The 12,342-nt window shown below is 36.9% G+C and overlaps 1 protein-coding gene across 4 annotated transcripts in view; it reads right to left on the bottom strand.

Annotated features, from left to right (window-relative positions):
• The window catches only part of DLG5 (discs large MAGUK scaffold protein 5), a 97,405-nt gene that overhangs the window by 52,713 nt on the left and 32,350 nt on the right, over positions 1–12,342 (bottom strand). For all 4 annotated transcript variants that reach the window (XM_054515513.1, XM_054515512.1, XM_036386050.2 and 1 more), the window contains exon 2: positions 8,728–8,796. In XM_054515513.1, the coding sequence (XP_054371488.1) occupies positions 8,728–8,796 (69 nt within the window). The remainder of the gene's footprint in view (positions 1–8,727; positions 8,797–12,342) is intronic.

A 12,342-nucleotide genomic window follows, 5' to 3' on the forward strand; every position in this document is an offset into this window, starting at 1 on the left:
GCCTTAGGAAAGAAGCTTTTTTCACAATTATGAAACCATTTGTCTTAGTACCAAAAGGGGTTATTTCTCATTAACTTGTCAATTTTTACAAGTACATCAACAGATATTTTCCTCTCTAATGCAATGATATTTTTGACACAAAATATCAGCCACAAGATGTACACCTCTTAAGCTCTGTAAAAACCCAGATCAATATAATGCAGTTCTTCCCACTCCTATCCTTAGAAGGAGACTCAAAATTTACCTCTGCTTTATTTCCTGACAGGCTTCCATTTTCAACAGTTGCACAAAAGGTCTTGTAAAACTAAAATCAGATTTCTGAATGCTTAAAAAATAAGCACACACATTCAGTAAAATCTTTTTTCACCAGAAAAATTCCAGTCTTGGTTTCTTTTAAAGGAGCTTTTAGAGCTGAATGCTAAAATCCTTTTATTGCATCTTGATGCAGCAGAAGGAAAGTGACCTGTGCTTCCAGCTTCATATTCTTTTTCCATCTGACTGCATATTTTACACGAAAGTACTTCCTTTTTGTACTTCAACCCGTCACACAGATCTTAAAATGCACAAGCCTGAAGGCTAAATCTCCATTATCCAAATTATGTCACCTTTCAGTAACTCACCTCCTTTCTCAGACAACCTGGATTTCTGAAAAGGCATTTACTGCATGTCCTGCCAAGTGTAACTCATTCATCTGCTTCGATGAGCCTCACAACTCATGCCTGACACAAGCTGCACTTGGGTTCTGAGGACTCTACTCTCTGGAAGTCACAGCCTGGCCAGTCTCCAGGTGAGCAGCACTCACCAAGTCCTGCAGCAGCTGGCAGCAGGGATGTGTGCTGTGGAGAGAACACGCTTCACCCACAATGCAGTACAGTAAGTCCTGACTGTGCACTGACTTCATCCAAAGTGAGATTTCGCAGGATTTCCATCACAGGTTGTATAAAAGAAAAGCCTTAAAAACAGAAGCTGGAGCAATCCTATCTTCCCTATTATTGCCCAAATGCTGGACTCCACAGAAACCACAAAGATCCATTACTGTAGCATATACTGAACAGAACTCTTGATGATTAATCAACAATGACTGAAGAGATGATATATCCACACAGAAACTACAGCTTCAGAAATTAACTTCGTATGAGGGGAAGGGGTAGCATATTTTTTGAAGAATAAGAGAACATTTTAACAGAAACAGGGATGAAAAACTTAACCTGACCAAAGTGTACCATAATGCCAAATAAGTATGTTGAGATAAGAAAATGGGTACCAATGCATAAACAGCCAATTTTAAGAAATATCATTAACATATTTTGAGTTATAATAAACTCCTCAGTCTTTGAGAAATAAACTTGTACGACAGATTCAACTAATTCAGAAGGCAACCTGTCACAAGCTAACAGAAAGCCTTAATTTTACAATGATTTTTGTTAAACTCATAAATTTGTGCTCCTTCCTGCTTGAAAACAAACAGGAGATTACTCATTGTACAGTCAAGCCTTTTCATTTGTTTTCTTTCATGAAAAAAGAAAATGAACAGAGATATTCAGGATATTATTTCTTCATGGTCTTGTAAATCATGATAGAAAGTGCTAAAAAATAGTTGCAAGAGGTATTGCAAAGCATGATCAACAGGGTTTCTCTCCAAGCTAAGGTACCGAGAGTAAAGACTTATGTCTGATGTAGGAAAATTGCATTCTAAAATATTTACCTTCTTTCAATAATTTATGAGCACTAGAAAAGGGTTACAATCTAAATTACTCCCTAGTTATCATTTAGATACGTTTCTTCAGATGCACCTTTTGAAGTGATCATGGAACAGCAGAGAGCACACAACAGAATTGCATGCAGGCAAATACAACTTCAGAAAAAACAAGCAGCAGTACATTAAGGAAAGAAAAATGAAAAGTAAAATAATGAACTGTAGAAACAGTTTTATCTGACAGACAGAAAACCTAATAGATTATGAAAGCAGTGACAATCATACAAAATGCAAGGAAAAAGGATGGGTAGCATTTCAGTATATAGTTCTAATTCAGACTATAAAAACCTAAACAAAGCCAGCAGCATCTAAAATAAACTTTCAGCCTCAATAAGTTTAAGACTATAGAAAGAACTGAACAGTGGTTCTAGAAAAGTCAACATGAAAAAAAATCTGCAACCTAATACTAAAAAAGAGCAGAGATGGGGGCAGTGGGGGAAAGGCATCTCAAACACATCAGTTTGAGAAGTCCTTGCAGAATTTTGCTGAGCTGAAATACAACTGACAGTAAAATCTGTTACCATGACCAAGGCATGTACAGCTGAAGTTTCTGGGTTTGAATTTACAGGAGCTCCCTGGCTCAAATCCCACCTTTGTCAGGCTTCAAACTGTGTACTGGAAGTATAACCCACACTGAAGTGCCCACACTGAACCCAAAGGGGACAGTGACAAGGGGCACCAGCTGCACACCAACCAAGGGGATGAGACTCCTCCAGCGCTCCACTCTTCACATCTTCTTCTGTAGGAGTTGTGATCACTCACCACATCAACTTCACAGCTCCAAAAGAAAACCACAGTCACCAAAAGGACTTTCTAAATGCACAGACTGATAACGAGTCTCAAGGAGCAGTGAAAGACACCATGCTCCAGAGGTGCTGTCTGGAGTGCAGGAGATGGGTATTCACATACACTATTTCCATTCAAATCATTGCAGACCAACCAACTCTTCAAAAATTCCTACATGGAGCTGCCAAATGTTAAGAAGATACTATAACAAGCAAAATACCAAGAAGTGGTCAGCTCTATTATTAGTGGTTCCCTCACTACAAAAACCCCACTGTCCCTTCTTCAAGACTCCATCAGTACAAATGAGTAAAGTCAACCTTTTTATTGTTATGTTGCTTTTCTTAAAAACAGGGCATTAGGTCCATGGAGTGGACCTTTGAAGAGAAAGAAGTTGAGAGGACCTGGTGCATGACTAATATCAGACTGTAGCTGCCTGAAAATCAACGTGGAACACATCAAAACCACACTAAAGCTATTCATAATGCTTATTATTAGGAGATGTTAATTAATAAGCACACTAAAAATCACCTAGAAATTAAGGCTCAATCCTAGAGACAGTTACATGATTTGCAAACAATAAAATCAGAGAGTGAAATTTACTTTAAGGGTGTGGAAGTGTTAATTTCCAAGTTGAAAGTCTTCTTTCCAGCAAACTAAATGGGTAGTTTACTACAAAGGAAATAAATCTAGATGAAGAGTTTTAATTCAGTCATTGAGAGCAAGTATTACAGGAAAACAACTTCTGAACAGAAAGAGGGATGGGTGAGGAGGCAGAACATCAAAGGTAATTACTGCTGTACAGAAAAGGAGTATGATGTGGTGTCCTGGTAGTGTCCCTAGCAGCTCTCCTTACTCATTTATGGCCCTTCAGCAAGTGTAATGCTGTCACTTTTTCCTTGGTGTTAACTGTTGAGTGTCTTCAGCAAATATGAACTTTGTGTCACAAAAAAAAAAAAAAAGGCAAGAAATACAACAAGAGACTACCATAGGTTTTCAGAGAAAATAAATAACTCTTTCAGACAAGGATAGAGTGTTTATTTTAGACTAAAAGAGCATCATAAGCCACACCTGCAACTGAACCGTTCCTGTGAATCGTGATAACAATTACTTTGTTACATGCAGCTGTAGAAAGTATGAAGCAATAAACTGAAATCACAACAACATGAAAGGACACTAGTCAAAATGGCCAACATGAAAATGAGGGGTGAAAGACTAACATTGTTGGGAAGGAATCTGATGGGAGGGTAGGAATGTTTGTTTTGGAGTAAGAATTAAGGCTCTCAGATTAAGCAACTAGAAATGCAATTAGTGAAAACAACTGATTTATAAATAGCCTGTCAGGCTGATAAGCTAAACAAGTGTTAAGCAAAGAAATACTGTCAGTTGAATCAAAGTTGGACAAGTTGGTGCAGATAGACCATATGACCACCTGATGGCTGCAAGGAAAGGCATAAAACTGTAGAGCCAGTGGTGGTGCTCATTACAGACTGCTGTCCATGGCAAGGGCCATCTAACTAGATGATCTTTAATGTCCCTCCAACCCAAGCTTCGTAATCAGCTTAATCCCCATAACAATCTACATCTACTCCAGAACAGAAAGCCTCACCTCCTTCTGAGAATGAAAATTCATATAAACCTCAAAATCCCCATCAGCCTAAAAATACATTTCTACTTCCTTACCTTCTTCCCCATTGCACTGTTCATATCATGATCTATCCTACAATTTGCAACATGATATATAGCCTCAGACCCCTATATCACAAAGCCCTATATCTATGTAAGCTCCCCCAGCAAAATGAAGCACAGTGATATGAACTGAGAAGAGTAAGAAGAAGCACTCTTGATGAAAAAGACGAGATAGCATTTGCAAAGAACTGAACAGCTAGAAAAGTAATAGTCTGTTAAAAGGAAAATGTGCTAATATGCAATGTGGAATGAAGAGGCTACAAGATTGACAGCTGTAATCAAAACAATGCAAAGAGGTCCGGCAGTGGAAAGAAGAAATTTATACATATGAAAAGACAGAAGGTCTCTTCCATTCCAAAATTCATCTAATTAGGAACTCAGTATACTTTAAAAGAATGGAAGAGTATGCAATACCTCTCTGGGAAGATCCTCCATTATAGTTTTTATTATTAAAATAGTTTTTAACAGCCACAGCCTGTCACCTGCATGCAAGCTGCTGTGTTCCATTAAAAAACATTTCCTAAAACCAAAGCAGAACAAAACTCAAACATCTGTGCATTGAGGACAGGAGGAAAAAAATATTTTTAAAGCACTAAAGAAAAACTCTGAAGCTTCATTATGGTACTAAGATAGGTGAAAAATGGCTTGATTCTAGAAACCATAATCCTGTCATGGCATCAAATGTCAATTAAGCACACTATACAAACTGACACTTGTTAAAATCTTTTTTTTTTTTTTAAGGTGTCTTGATTTTCTGTTCTATTCCTCTGTTATCATGACTGGTCAAGTGGAGACTTGCCAGGGACTGTCACACAGAGCTGTGTTACTGGTTTCTATCCAGTTCCTAAGTGACACTGTTGTTCCGTGCTTGGCACGACAGGCACTGAATCTCCATAAATAATTGTTCTGATGTCAGAGACACAGGACTATAGTTCTGTTCAGAGAGTTTGCTGGTCACAGGGAGTGGGCAGATGAAGGATGCTTTTATTTACACACAAAAATCTTTGTCATTGACCAAGAACAAAGGGAAAGGATATACAGAGGAAGACCATGACAATTTAATGCTGATTTGTTCCTTCAAGGGGACAAAGCTGGGGCTGACAGCCAGTGCTGGTATTACACCATTACAGCAGTTTATATGGTACCTCTTATGGAAATAAACCGTGAATATTTGCTCACCAGACCACCAAAATCACCTGTTTTACACGCACAGCATCAATTTTATTAAAACATCAAGAAGAAATGGAGGAAAGCAAAAGCGGAAAAAAAAAATATTGCCATCTAAATTAATTTTGAACAATGAAGAAAATACACAAGAAAGACCTGCTGTCACTCAGCATTTTTATTTACATACAGATCCAAATGAATAAAAAGGCAGAGTTTCTTCTTCAAGACCGCTAACCTGCCATTACACAGGGGGGAAAGTGGCTTCCACTCAACTGCTTATGCTATCACATGCACATGAGGATGGAAGTTCATTCTTGCTTCCCTCATGCTCTTCAAGCCCCACAGAGGCAGGGAAAGAGAAAAAAAGCTTGGATGACAACACAGTACTCAGAATAGACTAGCCCTAAGCTTATCTCTGAGTCACATTATGCAAATTGCATCACTCTTTGCTCTTTTATATTGACATTAGTGAAGATTGAGAGAACTCAAAAATATCCATTTGTTCCCCACACAGAAACTGCTGGATAACTGCTCATTCATCTGTGCTGCTGCTCTCCATGCTGATTGCACTCTTGGCTTTCAATGAGAGAATCAGAACTGCAAATACACTCAAGACTTGGGTACACCATGGGTTTATAAAGTGATCAAAAGATATAGTCTTATCTCTCTCCTCCTTTCAAAATACTAACACTAGGCTTTAGTTATTGGACTGAGACTGAGCCCAAGTTCTCAGAACTATCATCTTCTAACAACAACCTTAGTTCTATTTAAGATTAGTTCATAGATCAGAGTCTTTTTCTGGAAAATAAGCCCATTGTTACATACCATAGCTTCATAAATTAACTCAAATCCAGGATAGCTGTAAAATGTATAGCAGCACCTCCATTTCACAACTTCCTGACTTACGTGGAAGTATTTCAGAAAAAGATCATGCAATTAAAAATGCTGGCAGCAGAACCATCTCTAACAATAGCTAGGGTAATTAAGGCTTGGGAAGAAAAGAAGAAGCACATGGACATATGAGTCGCTAGTTACATTTATGAAATATGGAGTCTAAAGACTACATATGAAAGATGGTATTATCTCTCCTAATTAGACACTGCTAGGCGTAATTATCTGAAGATTTATCTGGGTATACTTAGTGGCCCCAAAACCTTTTGCACTTCCCCTAAAAAGTCAAATGTGCCCATCTGTTTCTGAGCTACTCAACAAACAGAATCAAGGTATTAATTTTAAACCAGTGTTTTGAACACAGCTATAATAAAATAGATCCCTTACCTTTCCTGCGAGGAAGGTCTGTGTGAGAAGGGAACTAAAAATACTCCTTTATATACATGTGTGTGCACATGTAACTACCAATGTCAAACTGAACAGATTCAAAACCTTGCACTATCTCCAAACCATGACATATTTACCTCTTTTCACTGATGCATTCATTTCATAGGTTAAACTTACTATTTCTACTGCACAGAACTACCCTTGTGAAAATTATTGGGTCAGAGTGGGGGGCAAGATGTATACAAAATTCCTCAAATGCTACAGCACCTCAGTATTTGTTAGGATTCCATTCAAACTAGTCATATGAAGCCTTAGGGGAGCTGGCAGGCCGGCAGATTTAGTTATGATGGTTTATCATTCAATAAATCCGTCAGTATTAAAATAATCTTTGAAGTGACTTGCAAAGATGCCTATTAGTGTATGTCAGTTATTAAGCAATTTTTCTATTGATATTGGATCAGAAAAAATACTGTCTCTTGTAGAACAAGACACGAGGGTGAGAAAACAGTTGGAGCAAAAATCAGACTCATTAATAACAAGTCTATAATCACACCATAGAATAAACAGTTTCAAACAAAGAATTCTCCTGGCTGTTAATCTCTTAAAATATTAAATACCTGGCATTCATTAATAATTTGAAGAAAACAAAATTATGGACAATAGTAGATCACAATTTCTGTTTAATAGCAGGGCACTTAATTTTCAAGTCATAAAACAACTTCGATCACTGCAGACTCCAAACACAAACTAATTCTGAGGGCAGTCTCTTCTGTCAAATGCATAGATCCAAATTCAGTATGAACTTCAGGATCCTAAAATATGAACAACACACAGGTTGTGGGAAGTAACATTAAAAAAATTAAATAAAATTAAGATTTAAATGTGCCACTCCTTTTTAAAATGAAGAACATGGAACTAGACAGTACCACCTGCATTTCTCCTGTCTCAGCCATCACGTCACACAATTATCCCACAAACTTACTGGATTTTGTTTTAGACTACCTTCTTTGGAAGGTGCCTTTCTGATGGCCCTAAAAATGTAGGAACTTTTTTCTTTCTATTTCCAGTCCCCAATTTACTTGCAGCAAATGAAATTTACCCTTCCTTCAGGCAGTAGCACACAAGTGTGGTCTTGATTAAAATCAGACTAACATGTCACAGCTTCCAGTATTTTCAGTAAATAGTTCATTCAGGCCTAAAATCTTGTTCCTGCTTGCTGGAGTTAAAAGTTCAACCCAATGACTGCAACAGATGTCTACTCACATCCTTAAAAAGACAACTGACTTGCCTGGTGCTGTCAGGGAAGTCTACAGATGCCTGACACAACATTGGAACTTGAAATATGCAAGAGCCTGCATTCCCTATCCAGGGCAAATGATTTCTACACAGATTTCACAACAGAAGGTATTGGTAAAAGTAAAGATGAGGAAAACTGACAGTTAATAGAGCTGCTCCAAGAGCATCTTGTGGACAAAACACCTCTAATAATGTTTCTCATACCTCCAATTTTTTTCCTAAGTATTTTGTCTTTCCCAATGATTTTAAAAACAGAGAAAATGAAGCCATTCATTGAACACAGGGAAAAAATGCTAAAGCTTGCAGCCACTGTCAAAGGTTTAGAAGGCTATGGCCTTGGCTAACATTATTTATAACTTCTATGATGCCTTTGACTCTGACCACAATTTTCACATCTACATAAATACATACACACACGCTTAAATATATTCTCATACTTCCAGATTTGTGTAAACACAATGTTGCCATTTTTACATCATTTTACTAAGTAACACAAAGCATAGTTACATCATTTAATATATCCAAATGTAACAGATTTTACATGCAAGAACTGCAGCCAGCCATGAAAAGGCTGAGCTTGCACTGCACAAAAGTACACTTGTTCCTGGTGAAGATGGATGGTTACATCTTATAGTTCAACTTCTTTGATTTTATGACCAGGATATCTCTCCACCCTTCCCCGAGGCAACCTTAAAAAGTTGTTCTCCCAGTTTCCAAAAGACACACTCATCAGGTTCTTATATTAATGCTTTACTCACCAATGCTGCTCAGAGAACTGCTGCTTTCAGAGTCAGAAGGCATTATGGACAGCACACTGTAAGTAGACCCTAGAATCAGGAAAATAAAAATAGTATTAACTTTTTCTCCCCCTTTTCCTGTCTACAAAAAAAGCTATGATTCATTTCCTTGATAGTTCAGATGCCAAATAAATTAACTAAAATTACTAAAATTATTCAAATTACTAAATCAGAGAGAAGACACATCACTGAAACAAAAATCTATCAGGCAAAGTATAACTTGTAAATGAACACTTCACTGTGCACTTTTTGTGGTAGAACACCATTTTGGATAACATGGTAAAAGTGAGTTCAGCAAAATATTAAGTACATCAGTTATTTCAGACAGACTGAAAACACAGAGTTTCAAGTCTATTATAGAAGATTAGGAGTGAGACTTGTGACAACAGTGGCAATCTATTTTGGTTTCTCATGTCTTGACATGTACCAACTCCTAATTCATTGTGTAACTACTTTGTACTCTTCTTCTCAAACTTCATTCAGACTTAAAAATTTCATTTAATTTGTAAATAAAGTTTGCTTGCATCCATTTGCAACTTCCAGTATCTGGTCTTAAAAGCAAGAACCCACAAAGCAGCAAGTTTACTCATGTATTAATAGATCAACAGACACAGAAGCCCTTCGTTTTAGCTATTTTAGAAGTACGCCAGATTTTATTTACCAGAAGAACTAGAAGGACAGGTCCTACTTCAAAACATTAACTAAACAGCTCCACCATCCCTCACAGACAGGATAAACACACCATGGTAGAAAGACAGGCAATGATTATGTACAAAAGCCATTAAATCTAGGCTATTTTCAGCACTTGCCAGGATGCAAGAGCTGTGCTCACAACAGCCAAGCCCTAAGGCCGTTTCAATAATTTCAGGAGCTCGCTTTTCTAGAGTCCCTCCTTATATTCCAATATTTCCCTGTTCTAGTTTCTTTGAAAAGAAGAAATAAAAACTGAGAAGCAGCAGGAATAACTGCATGGAATAGACTGAAGGAAGGATAGGCTAGAAAATTAAAAAGAAATTAGTTTTTGTTCATCTCCTCTGCTTCTTACTGGAGAAAAGCATGACATCTGTAACTACATGTAACTAACTATGGTGTTAGATGAATGGAAGGCAAGATTTGATAAAATAATTTTACTAACACAAGTAATAATAGAAAAATCAATTTAAAAAAGAAAAGAAAATAAACAAGAATAATTGCATCTTGAAGTAGACTGTTTAATCTGACAAATCTCTATGAAAAATGACTTAAAATATATTGGTTATAAGCACTGACATACTGTCTGGCTTCAGAAAAAACCTGCTGCACATTTCTGCTTCTATTTCAGACATTTTCAAATAATAGCAATTTAAGCTGTATTCCTATTTAATTAAAGCTTATTAAAAGCTAAATAATTTCCACATTAGTTATACTTAACCTCCTTGCATATTCTAAACTCATATGCCTTGCAGTATTTCTTGCAGTCTAGACCTAAACTGACTAGAATCACAAGTTGAAAAAAACAAATCAATATATTAAAAAGAGTAGGACATCTTTATGACAGACCACATGTGCTGAGATTGTATCAAAACTGCATGGGACTCAATCACAACAAAATCTTGTACCAGGAAGTGATATTTAATTATGCTCAGCAATGTAAGGCAAAATTACCCAGTTGTCTAAAAGATTACACAGGAGTTCCACACCTAAAGAAACTTGTAGCAATTGTTAGCTGCTTTTGCTTTTAAGACTGAAGAAAAAAAAAATCTCATCATCTTAACTGATCTTCATCTTATTTATCTTCAAGAAACTGATCCTCTCTGTCTTCTTGTCCTGCATTACAAGCCAGAGACAGGACTTAACTCATCTTAAGTTCTGCTCTCTGGAGTGGACAGAAAGGTTTTGTGAAGCTGACTTCATCAATGGAGGAACATGACTCTCCAAAGCCATGTTCTTAAAACATTAGCTCATATTTGTAGACACAAGATCCGGTATGCACGGCATGCTATCAAGAAAACCTACAATTGTGAAGAGGGGAGGAATCATCTGACCCGTTCATAATTCCTCACAATAACAACAACAACAATCTAGTCACATAGTCTGGTTTTGTTTTGTTTTTAAATTACACAGGGTACAAGTTCATTATCTGTAACAAGTGCCACCTTTGTCATCAGAAGCATTAGTACTAGTAAGCATCAGAAACAACCACCAGCTCCCTACACAGCTATCACAATATAAAAATTCACCTTGAGGTACTGTACTGACATACATCCTCGTATAAATCCAAGCTAAAGTGGCATATTGTGCTTGGCATACTTTGCTTGATCAAACTAGCAAAATATCATTGGTATCTGCAAATGCTTCAAGAAATATTTCCCCACTCATTAGGATGCCTCCTCACATAAATGAAAACACTCAAAAACATCCCAATGACAATTTAGGTACAGGTTAAAAAAAAAAAAAGAAAAAGGCACAGGTCAGTTTCTATAACCAAAGGCACTAGAACACTGTTTATTTGTAAGCTGCATAACCATGGTATTCCAATGAACTTGTTGCAAACTCACCTTCCCCCAAAAGAATTTTCCACTTTATTCCTGTTCTTAATGTTTTCTGACAGTCCATCTTGTCAAATTGCACCAAAAGAAAAGATGATCTGAACATTAAACCCAATAAGAAGTCATAAATACTTTCTTAGATAAAGGTTGAAAGTTCTTCACACCTAGTTCACATGCTTTCAACGCACTTTTCCAAATAGTTCACTTTAATATTTATCTGCTAGTATTCGCTTTGCATACTGAAATCCCCCAGTGCTAAAACTTGCTACATTTGATTTCAATTCACTGATTTATAATAATTGCTGACATGTTCCTAAAGTTTAAAATTACACCTTGCAATGACAGGATTCTGAGAAACACAGTAGAACCTATATCTACTTAAAAATAGAAATAAGAAAAAACTCTAAACCAAACAACTACATCAAATAGAAAACCCCGAAAAGCACAAGCAAACCAAAACCCAAGCGTATCTTCTACAGATTCACATTCACATAGTGAGGGAAAATACATGACCATCCTGTCCTGACATGGCAGACTTGCTTTCTCTTTTACTTATCCAGACATAAGCTTTGGATCAGTTCCTGGCTGTATTAAACAGCTTTGGCAGAGCACAGGGATTTAGAAACTGCTACACTATATACTTGAGAACCTTAGGAATCTCATTTCCTTCTATTTTCAACAACTAGAGCAAGTCAAATTTCTTTAAGTTATTACTGTCTTTATTAATCAGATTACAGGAAGGCCACTTAAGAACTCACAAATTCAGGAAAGGAACTTGTTGCTTAAGTGTGGAAGGCACCTCCAGGGACAACAAAGAACTGTGCTCCAGTTTGCCTTCATCTTTCACACAACAGCCACACAGAAAGAGTGATATGTATTTTACTTGAGACAAGAAAGACAATGATGGTGGAAACAGGAAAAAAAACAGAAGAAAAAAATTTAGACAAGAGTTAGACATCCTGAGAAGACTGCAATTGTCTAAGCCAGCAATATCCTCATCAGCAGTATCAAATCAAGACTGGTAGAATTAAACCAGTCATACAAAATC

Source organism: Molothrus ater, chromosome 8 (assembly GCF_012460135.2).
Source record: "Molothrus ater isolate BHLD 08-10-18 breed brown headed cowbird chromosome 8, BPBGC_Mater_1.1, whole genome shotgun sequence".
Lineage (NCBI taxonomy): Eukaryota > Metazoa > Chordata > Aves > Passeriformes > Icteridae > Molothrus > Molothrus ater.